General features: G+C 32.1%; 1 protein-coding gene across 2 annotated transcripts; it reads right to left on the reverse strand.

The window, feature by feature from the left end:
• Positions 1-1,115: 1,115 nt before the first annotated feature.
• On the reverse strand, positions 1,116-4,738 carry LOC120091757 (uncharacterized). 2 transcript variants are annotated; one of them, XM_090306536.1, is made up of 3 exons: positions 4,605-4,738; positions 1,869-4,463; positions 1,116-1,768 (listed from the first exon to the last, which is right to left on the reverse strand). In XM_090306536.1, exons 2-3 carry the CDS (start codon positions 4,093-4,095, stop codon positions 1,323-1,325), a joined length of 2,673 nt encoding a protein of 890 aa, XP_090162662.1. In that variant the 5' UTR covers positions 4,096-4,463; positions 4,605-4,738; the 3' UTR covers positions 1,116-1,322. The 2 variants fall into 2 exon arrangements, with proteins under 2 accessions (XP_090162662.1, XP_038905806.1); XM_039049878.2 differs by lacking the exon at positions 4,605-4,738 and having other exon boundaries at positions 1,869-4,598.
• Between the last annotated feature and the right edge of the window lie 16,746 nt (positions 4,739-21,484).

Consider the following 21,484-nt stretch of genomic DNA (forward strand, 5'->3'; position numbering starts at 1 on the left):
ACCTATTGTTCCTCCACCAACTCACGTAGAGGACCTATTCGGGAAGACGATGAGTTTGATGAGGTTGCACATAATGTAGAAGAGTTGCCCTCTATGACGCAGACGTAGAGTCAAACTGGTTATGTTAGTCCGATGATGATGATGCCAGCATTTGGTCAAGGACATTATGACTCAGAGGCTGGTCCTTCGTCTTCATACGTGCATGGACATGGTCAGGGTCGTGGAGAGCATAATGAATATTTAAATTATGAAACGTCTGTAGAGGTACTAGAGAAACATCAAGAAGAACCCGAGCAACCTCAAGTTCGAAGTCGACGACGACAACCAGCTCAAAATCGACGACGTCCGCCTTGTGGGACACATTGATTTTTTTTATTTTTATGAGTTATTATTTTTTTAATTTATTTTTTTTAGAGTTTAAATAAAATAATAAAATATTTTTAGAAAATATTTTTATAAAATGGAAAATTAAAGAAAAAAAGGAAAGGATTAGAAAGAAAAGGTGGAACGCGTAATAATTAAAATGGGAAAAAAGAGAAATTTGTACGGTATTCTCGCTCTCTATCAAAATCTCGCTATTTCGCTCTCGCTCTCACTCACGCTCAAAATCTCGCTCTCGCTCTCAAAATCTCGCTATCTTAAAATCTCACTCTCTCTCATAATCTCGCTCTCGAATTTGATTGGGAAGTTCAGTGGCAAAAAGAAGGAGATTCATTAGCTTTGGAAGGAATTCTAGAGAGACCTTATGAAAATTTAGAAATATGATCTTTTGATAGAGGAAGGTCTCCGGAATTATAATTAACAGACTCAATAATAATGTTAAGAAGGGCAAGGTCGAAGGTTCAAAGTTCGACGTACAAATGAAAGGAAGGTCGAGGGTTCAAAATTCGACCTATCTAGCTGAATTTTCAACCCTCGACTAATTTTTTTTTTTAAAAAAAAACAACAATATTTTTACAAATAGTTTGAAAACAACAATATTTTCCTAAATAGTTTCTAAATTGACAATATCCTTTTAATTTTCCCCATGAGCACACCTTACACCACTATTCTTTCCTTTATGATCTTACCAAGGAAATTTAAACATAATCAATACAAGCAAAACATTCATAGCATTAAACTTTAAACCGTGCATTTTAACATAGATTTGCGTTTGGTAAAATTTGCTAGACACATCAGAATGGCTGGGATTCTGAAAAGTAATCTAATTAATCTAAGAACAAAACAAGGCAAGGGTCTTATTACTATATTTGAGAAACATTGAAAGGGGATTTTCTAACAAAACTCTTTATCACTTGTGGCCAAATACAATCATTTGCTTCTTAAGCTTGGGGAAAGAAATGCCTATGAAACCTCCGCTTGACGCAGGACCTTTTAATTGCTAGCAATTCGTTAACAACAACATTCATTGACAACGTTCTCTCACTAGGTGTCCTCATCGAGCATGACAATCCAATTTTCATTATCGAGATTAAACATTCTTCCATCCATCTTGGCATGATTTTTCTACGATGTTCCTTGCTCAATTTTGCTATTTCTTGTATTTCCTCTCCAGTACCTTCTTCTCGATGTATTTCTTCAAATAGTATGTATGGGTCAATTATCCCCCAAGCATCTTGACGTAGTGCCATTGTAGTGAACAAATGAATATCCATACCATTGCTAAACATGTCATTAGTAGGTCTTTTTCCAGTGATCATCTCTATTAATAATATCCCATAGCTGAAGATATCTCCTTCGATAGAAATTCTATTGCCAATGCCATACTCTACAATGTTCATTCATTATTATATCAAGTCGTATTTGTGGAAAATCAAGAAATAACAATTACTCTTGAAAGATTATAGAGTTGAATGTAAGGAAAATACCTGGAGGGATATACCCTATAGAACCTTTTAGTGCAAGTGACATGGTTTGACTGAAAGGTATTTGATCATCTGATCCTTCCAACATGAATCTAGCGATTCCAAAGTCTCCTACATGAGCTACCATATTGTCGTCGAGCAATATATTGCTAGGCTTTAGATCACAATGAACGATTGGAGTTTCACAATGATTGTGGAGATAGTCCAATCCACTTGCAATATCAATAGCAATATTCAATCTCTGGATGAAACTCAACCTCCTTCGATTGTTCCCTTGATCAGGATGAAGCCAACCATCAAGATTCCCATTAGACATGAAATTGAAGACCAGAGCTTTGAATTCATTGCCTTGTACATCAATACTTGAGCAAGAAGTAATGATCTTAAGCAGATTTCGATGTCGTATGTTTGAGAGGGCATTGCACTCATCAACAAAACTCTTGGAAGCACCTTGTTGTTGGAGATTTAAAACCTTAATGGCAACTATAGATCCATCATTTGGAAGAACACCTTTATACACATAGCCAAAACTACCTGAGCCAATCAAATTATCTGTAGAAAATCTGTTGGTTGATCTACTGAGTTCCAAGTAAGAAATTTGTGGTAGAAGCTCTTTTGCAGAAGATGAAGTTGAAGAATTCTTCTTCGACTTCTTAAGCATAAAACACACAAAAAAGATGCTCACCAAAACAGCTATGAGTGTGACGCTTGGTACTATGATAATTAACACCTTTGATACTGCAAACCGCTTCTTCGGCAAACGTGTTTCGTCATATTTGCATGGAGGTAAATGTAATTCTGGTAAACCATCACATAAATTCTTATTCCCAATGATGGAAATCATGGTTGAATTAGAAAATACTCCTACACTAGGCACTTTCCCCTCAAAGTTATTATATGAAAGATTGAGATAGTTGAGTGAGAGAAGCTTGCCAAGAAACTGGGGAATTGGCCCAGACAAGTTGTTACTTGAGAGATCTAAATTTTGTAGACCTTTCAAAGCTTCCAAAGATGGAGGAATAATTCCCGTAAATTGATTGCCTTGAAAATACAAGCTTTGTATGCTAATACATTTATCAAGATTGTTGGGAATATTACCAGATAGTTTGTTCATTGATACACCTAGTTCAGCCAAATTAACTAACTCGCCCACTTCAGATGGCAATGGACCAGTAAGTGAGTTACGACTCAAGTCTAAATAAATGGTAAGGGAAGAGATGCCAAAAATTTCCTTGGGTATAGAGCCAGTTAGGTTGTTACCAGATAGGTCTAGAGCTTGAAGACTCCTACATCGTCCTAAACTTGGTGGTATACTTCCCTCAAGTCTGTTATGGAATAAGTAAAGCTTGATGGTTGAAGATAAGTTACCGAGGGATGATGGAATTGGCCCAGTTAGGTCGTTCTGACCCAAGTACACCATCGCTAACTTCTGAAGCTTCCCAATATTGGGAGGGATTCTACCATTCAGATGGTTATATTCCATAATAAGAACTTGCAAGTTAATGAGGTTTCCAATCTCATCAGGAATGCTTCCAGTTAACATATTTTGACCTATGTATAACGTTATGAGATTTGAAAGGTTCCCAATAGATGGAGGCAATGCTCCTCCAAAACGATTCCTACCTAGACCTAGATACCATAGACGACTACCATTTGAATTAGCCAAGGAATTGATGAAATCCAAGTCACCAACCTTTCCATTTCCAAGATTGTTGGAAGGAAAATTGAGTATCTCCAAGTTTTTTAGGCTCCCTAAACCATCAGGTATCGTTCCAGTCAAGTTGTTTTCAGCAATATCTAACATCCGAAGATCGGAAGCATTGACAAAGGACTTGGGAATTGGCCCTCTAAAATAATTGTGACCACCGAGAAAACGTTGGATATTTGGAAGAGTAATTCCAATGTTTGGTGGCAGAGTTCCCTGGAGTTTGTTCGCAGCAACAGTCATGTAAGTCAGAGAAGTTATATTATAGATTGAAAGCGGCACCGTACCTGTCAAATAGTTCAAAGCAACTGAGAAGAATTTCAATCTTGATAGACGCCCTAATTCACTAGGAATATTTCCTTCAAAATTGTTCTGCTTAAAATCCAAATGAAGTAGGGAGGAGAAGTTCCCCGTCCAAGATGGAATCAGTCCAGTCAAATTGTTAAGATCGAAACGAAGTTGACTCAACTTGGTTAATGTAAACAATTGGTGTGGAATCTGGCCTACAAGCCCATTACTATTCATCGCCAAAACAACAAGTTGTGTGCAATGACTTATATTCGTCGGAATCTCACCACCAAAATTATTGTGGGACAAATTGAGATAACGCAATTGTAGTAGCAGACCAAACTCCTGGGGAATTCTGCCATGGAAGTTATTGTCTCCCAATCTAACTTCAACAAGATACGTAAGATTTCCCAAAGAAGACGGCAACGAACCAGTTAGATTTCGAGCTTCCAAGTCTAGACCCACTACTCTTCTATTGGTGGAATTGCAAATAACACCAATCCAATCACAGAAATGCGTGGAATCGTTCCAAGAACTCGTGATTTTTAATGGATCATTGAGTACTCTGTCTTTCAAGTCAAGCAGAGCAAAACGATCTGATTCATCTGCAGAAGAAAGTATACTTGCAAAAGTCAAGACCAGGGACAACAAAAAGATATTATTGAGAATTTTCCTCTTGGTGTTGCAAAAATTGTACCCCATCCTGCTGCGAAATTATGCAAGATGTTTGTGATGAACTACCGTACCTTGATCTATCCGTTTTATATTTGCAATTGGTAGGCCATGGAGGCTTTGAGGTTCAAATTTTGAGTGGAAGTAATCCTTGCGTACCTATGAAGTTGTGGAAAATATTGTGCTGACCATGAGTCAAAAATCAAAGTCTCCCACTTGATGAGTACTAGAAAAAATAGTATAATAGAATAAACCAACTTTATATTAAAGTTTTAAAGAGGTACTTTATCTATCCAATTATTTCATAAACTTTAAGGGGTGATTGGCCCAAAAAGTTTGAGACTAAGAATTGAGGGACTCCTTGTTTAGCCAAGGATTTCGTGGACCTCACAATTTTTTTTTAAAAACGTTATTAACTCCTTATACGATGGATCTAGAAATTCACAACTCCTTATAATTCATCTCTATTTCTTGTCTCAAACGCTCCCCAAAAGAATTTCAATTTAGATAGGTGTCCTAATTTACACTTGTGGATGAAATATCAGTCCAACCGGTGGCCAAGTTGATCAACAACTTGGTTGATATGAACAAGAAATGAGCTAGTTGCATAAATAGAATTCAAGCTCAAAATAATAGAATATGTAGTACAAGGATAAAATAATTGCATATATAGATCAAAAAATGGTAAAAGACTAAAAACCCATGCCTAGTCACCATTTTGTTCACTTCTTCCCGATTTTCTCAAATTAAAAGCTATCACTGATAGCAGCTATCAGTGATAACATTGATAGTTGCTATCAACTGCTATCGCTGATAGCTTCTATCAATTGCTATCGATGATAGTTGCTATCAGTGATAGCTTTCAATTTGAGAAAAATTAATACAATCTTGAAATATTAGCTTTTAATTTGCTATCAATTATTAGTAGCTATCATTGATTCACTTTCATCAATTGGAATCAACGTTGAAATATTACTACTTAAGGCTATTAGTAACTAGCAATGATAGATTTATAAATAGTGATCAACTTTGAAAGAAGACCAAGAACTTTGATTACCATAGTAGTTATCACTAATAATCTTTTATCATGGCTATCACCGATAGTAGCTATCAGTCGTTATCACTGATAGACTTTCATCAATTAGAATCAACCTTGAAATATTAACACTTAAGGCTATCAATGATAGACTTCTATAACTGGTTATCACCTTTGAAAGAAACTCAATATATAGATATCATCTAAGTTTTATCACCGATATCGCTAACATTACTCATATTGTGGTTATCAATGATAGTTTCTTTCCCTGATAACATCACTAATAAGATGCTATCAATGATCTCACTGATATCATGATATCAGTGATAGTTCTCTATCACCGATAACGTGCTATCAGTGGTAGCTTCTATCATCAATAACATGCTATTAGTATTAGCTTCTATCATTGGTAACATGCTATCAGTAGTAACTTCTATCAATCATAGCCACCGAACACTTTTTTGCCCCTTTCTCGTCCTTCCCAAACATTTGTAAGTCCTTTTTCTTTTCGATGATAGCTTCTACCACTAATAAACATGCTATTAGTGATAACTTCTAGGCATTCCACTTATATTTTAGTTCGAGATTCAACTTTATTAATTAAATTCACTAAGTTGGCTATCAATGATAGATTTCTATAAGTGGCTATTACCTATGAAAATATAATCAAAGATTAAGCTATCAATGATAGAAAATATTAGTGGCTATCACTGATAGACTTTCATTTGCTATTTATATTTATTGTTTGTTATAATAATCAAACTTGATGATTGGCTTGTTGTCATTTATGAATTGAGTACTTTCAAGTCATGTGTATGAAACTCGGCCTCATAATTCTTGTGAAAAAAAGGGAAGAAGAAAAAATTCAAATAAAGGAAGGGAAAATTTTAAAAATAAGAGAAAGAGAGGAAGCAAAAACTGAAAAAAAAAAAAAAGAAAAAAAGAAAAAAATTAAATAGAAAAAAAGGAAGTAGAAACCGGACAAATGAAAGAAAAACTAAAAAATAAAAAGAAAGGGAAGAAGCAAAAAATCGGAGAAATAAAAGAAAAGAAAATAATAAAAAAAAATAAGGGAAGAAGCAAAAATCAGAGAAAATAAAAAAAATAAAAAAAAAAGAATAATCAATAATTGAAGAAAGAAAATAAAAATAAAAAAGGAAGAAGCAAAAACTGAAGAAAGAAAAGAAAATTAAAAAAAAATAAAAAAAGAAATGAAAGAAAAGAAAAAATAAAGAAAAGAAAAAGAAAGGAAAAAAGAAGAAAATGGAAGAAAATAAAAAATAAAGGAAAGAAGCAAAAATCGGATAAAAGAAAGAATAAAAAAAAAAGAGCAAAAACTGATAAAGAAAAAAAATGAAAAAAGTGAGGAAAGAAGCAAAAAATAAAAAAAAAATAGAGAAAATAAAAAGACTAAAAAAAGGTGTACAACAAGATAAGATAAGGAGAGCGAAATTGGAAATTAAAAAAAATTCAAAGATTGACTAGTCAACTCATCTATATTTGCAAATATTTTAAAGATGTAATATATTTTTAGATTTTTTCTCTTATTCTACTATGTATTACAAATATCCAAAAGAAATATATAAAAATATTTTGGAGCCTATAAAAGAAACTAATATATTATTTAATAATGTAACGAATAAATATATCACTTATGATGTATTTGAAATACATTTTCAAGTGTTTAATTTAAAAAATAAGTCATTTTAAAAGAAATTATATTGTTTAACAACCATTCAAAACAATTCTTTCAAATATATTTTAAACAGTTTTGATCAAAAGATAGTGTTTAAATAAAAATTAATTTATTAAAATACTTTTTTCTCAAGTCAATCCAAACAAATTTTTAATCATCTATCAAATCTTGAATATAAGAATACTAGAAATTTTCTCAATCTCACAGACAAGTCAATACAAGTCAATATGTGATGGAAGTTGTCACCTTCCAATCAGATTTTCTACAGATTTCAAAGGCTCAATTTGAGTGGATGTGGATCGTAAACTTCTTGACTTTTTAAAACAAGCGGAGCCAAATTATGAAACAAGGTCTACTTGGAAAAGGGGTTAATTAGATTTTTGGGTGATTTTCTAATTTAATTAGGGAAAAAAAGGGTGATTTGAAATTATTTAGAGGAAATGGATAGATTTTTTATCCTTATCCAAATGCGTCTTTTCAAGAGACACATTCTAGATTATTTTATTATTTTTTTTCGTGCATTAAAATATATATATATATATGTCATAATGCGTCTATTCAACAGACACATTCTGACCCGCGTCACAATTAAAAAAAAAAAAAAACTCACCCGGATGCGGATTTGAATGCGTAGACACATTCAGACCCTAATTTCGTCTTCTACCACCTCATTCTGCCTTAAAAACACTTCATCTTCCCCTTCATTTTTTCATCTTCACCCGGACCGAATTCATCTTCCCCTACATTTTTTCATCTTCACTCGGACCGAATTCATCTTCCCATTCATCACCGAATTTTCATTTCATCTTCATCCAAAACAAAATTTCATCTTCCTTTACAGTAAACAAATTTTCATCTTTCTTCATCTTCCTTTATAGACAACAAACACCTGAAAATTTCCTTCCTTTCTTCCACCTTCTTCCTTTATTTTCAAATATCAATCATCTTCTACCTTCATTTCCACCTTCATATTGTTAATTTATTTTAGTATTTTATTTGGTAAGTTGATATATTTTTGTTATTTAACAAAAAATTAAGTTTTTGATAATCTTTACTGATTTTTTTAATGTTTATTTTGTTTACCATGGATATTATATTGAAGAAAAGTTCTACAAACTATTATTCAAAGTTTTTTTGGTAAAATACAATATTTTTATTTTAATAAATTGATATATTTTTTTATAGTGAGTTAATTTCTTTTTTATTGATTCTCATAATTTTTTTTATATTGGTTTAATTTCATAGATTATCATAAAGAAAAATTACATGTGGTTAACATTTTGTTATATATGTTCGGGATAAGTATTAAAAATATGTTATTAGACTTCTAAATGATTCTAGATTTTTTAATGACATAATAGGGTATTATTTTTGTTTATATTGAAATAATTAGTTTTAAAAAAGAAAAATTTTACATTTGAAATCATTAATAATTTATTTTTTTTCTAATTTTTCAGCATCATATGTAAAAATCACATTTTTCATATCTTTTAGCATCACATGTAAAATGAGAGATTTTTTTACAAGAAAAAAGTCACATGTTCTCCATACTTTTAATAAAAATAATCTAACTCAAAGTTTAAAAAATAAAAAATTATCTTTAATTCACGTTCAAAGAAAATTTTAACGAAATCTAAAAATAGGTATTTAAATATGTTTCTAATGGAAAAAATAAATCGTTTTAAATGTAAAATTTATATTTATATCTTTTTTATTTTGCCAAAATTTTAAAATTTATTAGTAGTTTTAAATGTAAAATTAAGAATATGTCCTTAATGGAAAAAATAGTGCTTTTATTTTGTGGAGAAAAGAAAAAAAAACTAAAACAAATTAAAGAAATAAAATGAAATCTAAAAATAGATATTTAAATTAGAATTTAAAAAAACTAAAACAATTTAAAGAAAGAAAATGAAATCTAAAAATAAAAATTTAAAGTTAATAGTGGTATTGGATTTGAAATAAAACGTTTTATTTTACAATGGATTAATTGGAGAATTTATTTTATAGTAGATTAATTGAAGAATTTATTTTATAGTCGGTTAATTGGATGTTTTATTTCTGAAATGAAACAAAAATGTAAATTGTCCATAATTTTTTATTGATTTTTTTTATTTTGTTTACAGTGGCTATTATTTCTGAGAAAACTATACAATCAAGTCATTCAAAGGTTATGTATACAGTTATTTACTATTATTTGGAATGATGTATTGATTATTAATTATTGAATATTGAATGTTTGAATGTTAATGTTAATGCTAGTACTATTGTTGTTGTTGTTATGTTTACTGTTTATCTAGTCAATTTATTTTGGATTATTCACCTTAATATTGTAAATTTTATGATGATTAAATAACAAAGACTCATGTCAATATAAAAGAATATTTATCATTGATTTATGGTCAAATGATAATGCATGACTTTAGTAACAATATTTATCATGACTTTGTACCTACTTTTTATTATTATTTTGTTTGAAGGTGGATATTATTTTTTTTAAAAAAAACATTCCGCTATTTTTTTAAAAAAACATTCCTTTATATAAATAGTAATAACACATTAATATAGTTAGCCTAATATATATTTACATATACTATGATAAATATCAGATTGCATTGGCCAAATTACGATGGACGTTGTGGAATTTTTATGTTATATATATGGAAACATTGTTAAGGGGTCAAATGGGATAGAATATGATAGGCAACCATCTCTTTATATAAACATGCATTGTCAAGTTGACTTCAACACATTAATCGATGGATTATGTGATGAATTATCCATAAATAGAGATGATAGGGTAGAGGTAATATTTAGATATGGTAGTTATGTAGTGGGATCTACTTTCTATATCCCCATCTCATTACGAAGTGAGGCTGATGTACGGTTCATGATGAGCAATGCTCCATACCCTCCAAATAGATTTGAACTGTATATATCCCAACCCAGTGTCCCAAGTCCAGCCTCAACGAGAGAATAAGTTGAAACTACTATTGAGTTGGAAAGTCATGATGTGGAGGATGAGCATTGTGATCCAACTATTGCCACAAACAACAAAGAAGTTGAAATAGACAATGATGATATCGATTTAGATCAATTACATGGTCAATTATATGACGTTCATGAAGTCCCCGAAACATATGCCTAACTAGGTAATATTTTATTCATTCATATATCATATATTCATAATGTTTCAATCTTCTGGTTCATTCATATTTTGATACATATGCATGTAGATTATTTGGGAGCCATATAATCATCTCATTCAACTATTGCCGCCATACTGTCTCGATGGTAAAGAGATATGGACATTCAGATGTCCACTCATATGCTTCTTCGTTGTGGAGTGGCATCACCCAGATCGTGTGATACTCAATTTGGGATGTTGCAACAAATTTCTCAACCTTGCAATACAGACGCCCGACTTCATTCACACGATCTAAGGGTCAGACATGAGCGAGTCTAGATTGCATATTTTGCTCCTCAAATTTCAATCTAGAAAAATCGTCAGAGTTTGGTTGTTAATGGACATCCTATTAACTACGTGTAGGTACTGAACCTGGATATATTGAATGGTATTCCACTGTGAGCAGACAATACATAACTAAAGCAGGAGCATCCTATCACTTATTGGTATGAGTTTATTGTTTACGAGGATTATTTGATTTTATTTCTTCATTGCACACCAAAATAAATTTTAAAGTCATTAACTTGTTAATCAATTCTTTTTCAGATCGAGCTTCCAAATTTTCCATTATCTGCTCAAAGAGCCTTGCGTAGACTCATCTCTATATATCGAGTGCTATATTTCGATGGTGATGTTCCAATGAGAGAACAAGGTGATCCAGCAAGACATCAGGATGTTCCTATTCGACCTAATGTTCGGAATGAATATCCAATAACGTCATTCGATCATTTTACATATACTTCCATGATGTTCTCTCCCTAAACATTTGAATTTTTTCCAACAACCTTCAGTACACTAAGTATGGAAGAAGGACAAACTTCACATGTCCATCCAAATGTCCATGACCGGTATGTGACATATCGACAACGTAGTGAGGGTATACAATTTATAGAGGAAAGTCAACCATCAAGTGTAAGAGGGCATGATGTTGGGTTTTATGTCCTAAAACTCGTAGTTTGTAAACAATAAAACTTATTCTGAAAATTTCAATAAGTTGTTATTGAATAAATGTTTTGCTTATTAGAAATCCAATAAACCAAAGTCCCTTGACTATTACATGGGTACTTGAACTTTATGTGGAGACATAAAAGTGGATCAGGTTCGAGTAAAAAGTCAAAATGATCTATAGTACATGAATAAGGTTAGGTGCCTTATTCTGGTAACACTATTGGATGCGACCTACCCTGTAGTTGTTACAAAGAGTTGTAAAGTGCTATAAATGAAGTGATCCTAATTCGTACATATTATGACACGAAGAGTGGGGGCGTCCTGTGCAAATGGGATTTACATAAGTGAAGGTTGGCTCAACAGCATCGGCTCAATAAACTCCCATTTCAGGGGTAAGACCGGATAGATAGTTGGGGACATAGGGTACAAGAAGAAATTCACTTCTACCTGCTATTAGGAATAGTAGAGAGGTTGTTCCCCTAAATACTGATTCTGGATCTTGAACAAGGGGTCTTACCCTCTCATTGGCCTGAGAGCGATTCGGTTTGTTGATTGGATCACAGATCAATTGTTCATTAGAGGATCAATGGGACTTAAGGAACAAGAGGTAATCTCGGGGGTAAAACAGACATTTGACTCAGTCGTTATTACGAACAACCTGTGAAGGGTTAACTTACTAATCATGGTTATATGGAGTGGACATAATATATCTACAGTGAGGGGAGTTCAACTAGTGGAGTGACCCATTAGTTAACGAATGTGGGTTAATTCAGTTTAATGAGTTCAGCTAATTAATCTCGGTTCGTTGGAGCTCATGATCTGTAGGTACGCGAGGTCCCCCTACTAGCTCGTAAATGGATTAGCTTTAGAGTAATGTGATAAGTTATTTTGAAACGAAAATTAGAATTAAGGGAATTAGTAATTATATGAGATATAATTACACGTTTAATTTTAAGAATTAAATGGAATTGGAGAATTAATGTTTAAATATGATTTAAATATATGAAGGTGGATTTGTGTAAAATCAATTTAATATTTGATATTAAATTAATTAGAATTATGTAAATTGTTTAAATAATTATTTATTAATTTTATTATAAAATTTAATTTATGAAATTAATTTTGTAAAATTAATAATATTTTCAATTTTATAAAATAAATTTATTTTTGAAATCAATTGAAAAATTTTTAAAAATTAAAAAAAATAAAAATGGATTTTCGGTTTTTCCAATATCACCTTCATAGTTGCTCACACAAAACCCACCAACTTTAGACTTCAATTACTCCAAGCATGAGTTGCATCTCATGCAGTCATCTTCTTTGCATGATAGTCTGTAAAATATTGAGAAGATTGGAGTGGAATTGAGACATGCAATCGGTAGAATTTTTGCTGAAAAATTCGTGGTGAAGAAGGTGTTCTTCAAGTGGGTTGCTGTTGTGAGCTCTCCTCTAAGTTCCCTTCATTCAAGCTTATCTTGAGTCTCACAACTTAATCTAGAATACAAAGAGAATAGTGGGGAAGATCTTGAGGTGGTTTACAACGAGATTTAGAGAAATTTGCAATTGGAATCGAGCTTTGAAGAAGTTCTACAAAGGTATGACTTGAAACCCATTTGTTTCTGCAAGAGCATGCTTTAGTTTCGGCCAAAATTAATGAATTAGAGTGTTTAATGATCCTTGTTGTTTCCGCTGCTTCCTGATACAATCCAACACGTGGCGATCATGGACAATATGTAACTCAACGTGATCGATTTAGGCTAGAGGATCTTCTTCTAGTCGTGAATAAAGAACATTGTACATATAATTAAATTTATTAATGAAATTCAATCACGAAAATGCACTTACAATCTACAACACATCCTAAAGAACCTTGAATATTATTTACAATAGTCGAAAGTTAATATCTATATTTTTGCATAAGTTTCTAACAACTTTAAACAAAAACAATAATTTGAAATTAAAAATTAATATTGAGTATATCAAATCAATCATAGAAATTTCTTAATCTCAAAATAACATTATTTTTTATACTACTAAAAAGCTAATAATATTATTACCAAAATAAAAAAAAAAATGAGATTAGTGAGATAGTTGATTTTAGGTAACAATGATTTAGAATCAAACAAATGGAATATTATTAACTGTAAAAAAAACATAAGTAATGAAAGAGGTGGGTTTCGGGTTGTTAAAAGAATGAAAAAATAAAAACAAAAATATTTTATTATTTTATTAATGAAAGAGTTGGGTTTGAGATTATTTTATTATTATTATTATTATTATTATTATTTAAGGAATGCATCTCTTCAAGAGATGCATCCTTATTATTATTTTTTTAAAGAGACGCATTCAGTTAGAGAAAAATAATAAAATAATTTGAGACGAGAAACACATTCAGATAAGGACAAAAAAATCCATCCATTTCCCCTAAATAAGTTCAAACCATCCCTTTTTCCTAATTAAATTAAAAAATCTAATTAACCCTAGAAACGCCCAGGTCATGGACCATCATAGAAAATATACACAAAAATGTTCTTGGTATATTCTGTAACTGTGTGTCATTCTAATATAGACCATAGGAATTTATTTGACATTGGGAAAAAAATATCAATTTTCTATGGAAACTATATCATTTGAGCTTAAACAATCCTCCATGGCTTATCACGTTGTGTCGATTTCAATCTTAAAACTTTCAACCACTCTGAGAACTAGGGATTATTACAGTTGCAAGTTTAATCTTTAGTGGTAAAAGTTGATTGTTTATCAATTTTTTATATACACAAAAATTTTTAAAATCAGATGTATTAATGTACTAACATTAAGAATTTCATAAATGTTGTGCGTGAAAAAACAAATATGACTTAATAAATTTTTCTTAACATTTTAGATAGGTTGGCATCTGGCAAAGCTTGCTAGACGCATCAGAATGGCTAGGATTCTGAAAAATAATCTAATTAATCTAAGAACAAAACAAGGAAAGGGTTTTATTATTATAATTGAGAAACATTGCACCATCCTTCGGAAATTGTTGGTTCAAAAGGTGGGATATTCTAACGAAAACCTGTTGTTCCTGGCCAAATACAATCATTTGTCTCTCAAGCTTGAGAAAACAAATATCTATAAATGTATCCGGTAACTGATTTGTTATATTTTGTAAATTAATTATCTTCTGAATTTTAAGTTCACATTCATCTGTATAGGATCTAAATGAGAAACGATGCATTCTATGTAATTTCTTTTTCAACTTCATAATTTCTCTCCTAATGTTGAAAATTTTATTTCATTAAAATGACAATAAGCAAATCATGTCGTAAATATATCACCCATCAGGAGTTCAAGATATTTAATAATTGATGGGAATCATATCCAACATATATTCCTAACCACCCTTGAGGACCCTTCTTAGTATGGTGTGGTGGACAATTGTAACATATACTGCACATCCAAAAATTCTCAGATGGAAATATTTGGTTTATTGAGCTAATTGTAATGACAAGTACTTATGATAAGCTGCTGGCCTAATCCATAGAAATGATGTTGCAAGCAAAATAAAATGTCTCTCTACAGATGTAGGAAGCTTAGCTCTCATAAGCAATGATCTAACAATTAATTGCAAACGTTTTAGATTCTACTAAATCATTTTGCGTATGAACATGAGTTACAAGATGTTCAACACTTATCCCAATTGACATACAATAATTATATAATAATTATCAAAAGCTTGGGATGTAAATTAACTGGCATTATCAAGACGAAAAATCTTAATTGTATAATCAGAAAATTGTACTCTTAACTTAATTATTTGAGTAAGTAATCTTGCAAATGCAAGATTTCTACTTGATAATTAGTACACATGTGACCATCTGCTAGATGTGTCTATTAATACCATAAAATATCTAAATGGTCCATTTGGTGGATCGACATACATCACCAATCTAAATGGTCCATTTGGTGGGTTAATAGATCGACATACATCACCATAAATTCGTTCTAAAAATACAGGTGATTCAATCCCAACTTTGACTGGTAAGATCTAATGATTAATTTGCTTTGAAAGCAAATATCACATGGTAATTCATTAGATTGAAGAATCTTCTGGCTCTTCAATGATGTCCATTTGAATTTTCAATAATTCTTATCATCATTATAGATCCTGGATGACCTAATTTGTTATGCCAAATTATAAATATGTTTGGATTCATAAACTTTAGATTCATTGTTACATATATTTCAATTACTCGTATATGAGTATAATATAATTCATAAGATAAAGCAGATAACTATTCCAATATACGCTTTTCATATAAGACAGTAGCTATAATATAAAGATACTCCATATTATTCTTTCTATCAGTCTCAATATGATAACATTGCAACAATATGATAACCATTGCAATGTATATCTTTAAACTAAGTAGATTTATCTTTGATTGACTAAAGAACAATGCATTGTCAATTGTAAATTTCGTTCCTTTAAGCAAAATTTTCTTTTACAAACCCTTCAATTAGGTTTGTAGAACTTGATATTGTATTGACTTTTACTTTTAGCACTGACAGTTTGGAAAAATATTTTTTACTTGTAAGTATTATATGTGTAGTTGTACTGTCTGTTGACATAGATATTCTTTACTCATTTTTGAGTCACTCAACATATAAAAATGATTCAGGTTTCTTCAATAAAAGAAAATAATTATAATAAAAAAATAACATTTAGAATATACAAAAGTTTAGCATCTACTAAGAAGAAAAAAACATGGAGAAGAATAGAAAAAACAACACTAAGTCTAGATATTCTTAAAGTCAAAGGAAACACTTGATGTTCCATCAATTCTGCCGGTTTTCTCTTCAAGAGATTCAAAGAAGTCTGCCACATCCGAATTTTTCATATGGGATGGGTCAAATATGTCATTATCCTGGTATGCAAAATTTACTTCCACATTTTTCTTTTTTCCCTTCAAGGATGCTTGATAGAGATCAACTAAGTTTTTTAATGTACGATAGATACATGGCCAATGCCCAATCATTCCGCATCGAAAACATTTATTTTCAACACTTTTTGAACTCTTATGTTGTGAAGCTTTTCCTTTGTGATCATCATTTTGTGTGGTTCTTTTGAAATTTGAATGATTAGAACGATCACCACGAAAATAATAATTATTTCTTCCTCTGCCATGATCACGACCTCAACCACAACTTCGACCATGATTATTATTAAAATTCACAGCATTCACTTCAGGGAATAGTGTCGTTCCGATTGGTCGAGATTCGTGATTTTTTTTATCAATAACTCCTTATTATGTTTGGCCACGAGAAGACATGAAATCAGTTCATGATATTATTTAAAACCTTTAGCTCGATATTGCTATTGCAGGAGCATATGCGAGACATGAAATGTAAAAAATGTCTTCTTTAACATATAAACATCAGTAATTTTCTCTCTACATAACAAAAATTTCGAACTGATTTTAAAAATGTGGAGTTGTAATCACTTACTGATTTGAAATCTTCTAACTTCAAGTGCATCCACTCATAACAAACTTTAGGAAGAATAACTTTTTTTTTATTTTTTTTTTTATGATCATATCTCTCTTTCAAATTTTTCCACAAGATATGAGAATCTTTCATTGTAAGATGCTCCATTTTCAATCATTTGTAGAGATGATGATAAAGAAAAATCATATCTTTTGCTTTGTCCTAACTGAATGTCATATTTTCTTTTTTAATAAGTCTCCCCAAGATTCATAGCATCTAGGTGAATTTTGACATCAAACACCCATGACAAATAATTATTGTCGTTAATATCAAGTGCAGCAAATTCTAATTTTGTAAGATTTATCATGGAAACACTGTAATAAAATAGTGTATTTATATTAAAAATTTAATAGATATTGAATATGCAAAATAACATTAAATTTATTAATTATGGCGAAGGAAAAACTGACATACCTTTAGGACCCACTTTTAGCGAGAAAAATAATAGGAGCTCGTGTTGATAACGTGTTGTGAATTTGAGAAGTATACAGGTGCACAATGATAACACAAATATGAAGAAAATATAATATAATATAATAATAAAATAAATAAATTTAAAATAAATATAATATAATATGTAAATATATAAATAACAAAAAGTAAATAAAATAACAAAAAATGAATTTCTCCACTTTCTCTAATCTTTTTAGATTGATCACCAATATGTTTATGCCTTTCAAAACCCACCAAATACCACTATTTATAGGTAATTTGACAAGTAAGAGGTGGATTACACGGACAACAATAGTGTGTAATCTTGAAACACATGAACAAAATATAGGGTAATGGATAAGTGACACATGGACAATGGATATTAATAATGGACATCTATATTACACTTAATTTAACATATTTATAATAATCATATACTTAAAAACACTTTTTATGAGCATTTAGAAGGTCTTCCAAACATACTCTAACTGTACAGGTTGTTGCCTGCCAATTAAATTTCAATACTTTAATTATGAAATAATTGAATAAATTCAACGTGCTGGTCAAGTAGCAACAATATTATATATCACTATTGAATCATATGTGAGCTTATCAATGAAACTTAACCTTAATCATGCAAACAAGCTTTTAGAGGTTTTTTTTCCCTTAATACGTGGAGTGGAACAATCGACTCTCAGAACTCGAAATTGATAGCATAAGTTCATGTTAGTCAAGTTATACTCATGCTGACAGCTTTTAGAGTATTAGGTATCTTGATAGTTCCATTAGTGACTATTCTAAAAAGAAAAAAGTAACGAGGTTTAATTATATTATCGTAGAGACATTGCAACATTGATTGAAATTGTATTCTCGTCGAATGAGATATCAACTACCATATCATAGATGAACCATTGAACTAAAAAAAGAAAGATTCTTTTTTTTTTTTTTTTTTTTACAATCATCTGGCTCTTAAGCTTAGAGAAACAAATATCTATTTAACCTTCTGTTTGCCTTTTTAAATTTGAGACAGTAGCTTCTAATTGCTTGCAATTCGTGAACAACTTGGGAAATTTGTACCGATGACCTATTTTTTGGGTCCAAAATGTCAAATGACCCATTTATAAAAGATAATATCAATTGACCCTCTGCTGACATCATCGTCATACCAAATTACATAAATTGCCCTTACCTCTTCGTCTTCTTACATTTTTACTGAAAACCAACCAAAACTAAAAAATCTTCATTCAAATTTCCCAAGGCTAACGACTTCGTATCGTTTATAAAATAAAGACTCTTTAGAATCCATCATTTCGGCTTGCAAACGATTCCATTACCGCCGAAAAATCGAATATGATTGGTAAATCTTTCAATCTATACCTGAAAATGTCTTAAACTGATCGGTAATGGAGCTTTGTGGGTCGTTCTGGATTTAGAAATACTGTGAACCTATGGTTTTTTTTGTTTTTTTTTTTTTAGTTTTCAATGTTATATGTGGTTGAAGACGAGTAGAAAGAGTTTGTGAGCAAGATAAGTGAGAGTGAAATCGGTAGAGCGATACTAGAGAGAGTGACACCAGAAAGGGTTAGTTTTTCTAGGGTTTAGAAATACTATGAACCTATGGTTTTTTTGTTTGCTTTTCTGGTTTTCAATATTTTCTGTGGTTCAAGACGAGTAAAAAGAGAGAATGTGAGCAAGATAAGTGAGAATTACTAGAGAGAGCGACACCGGAAAGAGTGACACCAGAGAGAGTGATACCGAAGAGAGCGACGCCAGAGAGAGCGATGCCAGCGAGAGTGATGCCAGCGAGAGCGTACTAGCGAGATTTAAACAGAATGTTTTTTTACATTTTTTTCTGAATGAGTTTACTGATTGAATCTTTATTTCATGCAAGAGTGATTTAAGATGGCAAAACGTTTCAGAATACCCGTAGCCAACCGATTTTCCGGTCAAGTAACGAGCTTGGCGCACATTGCTAATGCAAACAAGATTGTGAAGGAGAAGCTTACCCCAAGGCAGTTAGACATGTTCAAAAGAACAGTTTTTGGGCGATTTGTAGACGTTGTCATGGTGTTTAACAGCCCAATTATCCATCATGTGTTGCTGAGAGAAGTGAAAAGGATGAGATCTGACTCAATGTCATTCTTTATTTGTGGAAAGGTCGTCACTTTTTCAAAGGATGATTTTTTGTTGATGATTGGTTTGTGGCGATCCCCAACACGAGTTGATCAAAATGAGCAGTCCTCGTATGAACTTGCAATCAAGTATTTTGGTAATCGAGTGACGAAGAACACCTTACATGTCCGTCTACTTGAAGAAAAATACAAGGAGTTGGAGTTTAAAAATGATGAGGATGCTGTGAAGATCACAGTAGTCTACTATACTGAGGTTGCAATGATAGGAAAGAACAAATAGAAAAATGCAGTGGACCTCTAACGTTTTAAGGACGTTCAAAACATAGAGTACTACAACAATCTTGATTGGGGTACCATTATTTGGGAGAGGACACTGGATGCCCTAAAGACTGCATTGAACGATAAGAATAGTCTATATAAGACAAAGGTGAAAGGAAATAAAAATTACGTTGTGAAGTACTCTCTGCATGGATTTCCACAAGAGTTCCAGGTAAATTTGATTAACATAATAATCTTGTTGTTTGATATTTAACATTACTTGTTCTTAATATATATTAAATTATTTAGGTATGGACGTACGAGATCCTAACTGCATCGATGGTTGGGAACATTGCAAAATAAAGGAGAAAGGTAGCTTTGCCCCGCATATTATGATGGTCATACTCCCACTCAGTGTCTTTCAAGGTACTTGAGAGAGAGATATTTGAGTCTAACAATGTACGTTTACTCTATGCATAATATGTTTATCTGGTTGTTAAATTGACACTAACCAGTTTGCTGGGTTGTTAATGCAGATAAATGTTAAAGAGGGTACTATCATGACAAACACCGAGAGGGAGTTTTGGGATACCTCAGTGGACAGACGACTTATATTTGATCTAAGTGCTAATGATGATAGTGCTGAAAGTGGCAATAAGTCGAGTAGTGATGGGGATAGTTCTGAAATTGAAAGAGATGGTGGTGATCATCGTAGAGATGACAATGATGAATGTGGAAGGGTGGAGGGAGGGATGAACACAAGTATTCTGAGCACGAGGATGCTAAATGTGGAATGGTGGAAGGAGGAACATACACACCTAGTGATGATATGTTCCATGATGTGGTAAGGGACGTATGCAATGAGGACAAGTTGAACCCACCTGATGTCCATCTTACAAACTCCCATAGAGAGCGATCTATGGATGAAGATTGTCTTGAGTGTGCTGCCCGTAGGGAGGGAGCCAATCCCGATGATTCTATTTATTCGTACCTACGGACCATTGATAGCTCACTATCGAGATTGGATGGTCGTATATCGAGTTTAGATAGTCGTGTATCTAATATGGAGGAAACCATGACAGACATGAAAGGACAATTATCAGCCATCCTGTCACTGTTGCAGTCTATGTGCAAGGTTTGCATTTACTATCATTTTATGTCTTTACGTGTTTAATTTTTATGTGTTCATGAACTCATCATTTTACTTTACTAATTAAAGGGTTCCACGGTGAATGAGGAGATGACAAGGTCACTCATTCCATCTCGGGATCCCGATACCACTGATGCGATTGTCTCTGATATTCCCATCTTCGATCCCCCTGTAGAGCCTCAAAATACCACCACTTCACCTACTCCCATCCCCCCCTTTAGAGCTCGATACCACCACAACATCACTAATTGATGTCGAACCTATAGAGGCCGACGTTCCACAAACAGAGCCTGACATGTATGCCTTACTCACCATGCCACATACAGGGGTCGACATGTCTGACATCCCAGAGACCAACACTTCTAGGATTGTTACGACCACAGAAGGAGATACACTGGTGAGTAGTTTATTGATCAGTAATCTTTGTTTATATTTTTTATATTTCTTGATGAGTAACTTTTTGTTATCTGTTTATATAGGAATCTAGAAGAACTACTCGTAAGAGAAAAGTTGTTGATAAATATACACCTCTAGCTCTAGTAAATAAGAAAAGTGTGGTTAAGCATCCTCTCCCAAGTGTAGCTACGTC

Source organism: Benincasa hispida, chromosome 11, assembly GCF_027475165.1.
Source record: "Benincasa hispida cultivar pf3 chromosome 11, pf3_genome.v1.1, whole genome shotgun sequence".
NCBI lineage: Eukaryota > Viridiplantae > Streptophyta > Magnoliopsida > Cucurbitales > Cucurbitaceae > Benincasa > Benincasa hispida.

Excerpts from the sequence above, each read along its gene's own strand:
- LOC120091757 (XM_039049878.2), bottom strand. The coding sequence starts at position 4,560 with ATGGGGTACAATTTTTGCAACACCAAGAGGAAAATTCTCAATAATATC. Across the intron at positions 1,769-1,868 it reads TATAGGGTATATCCCTCCAG|AGTATGGCATTGGCAATAGA; the intron begins GTATTTTCCTTA and ends TGAACATTGTAG.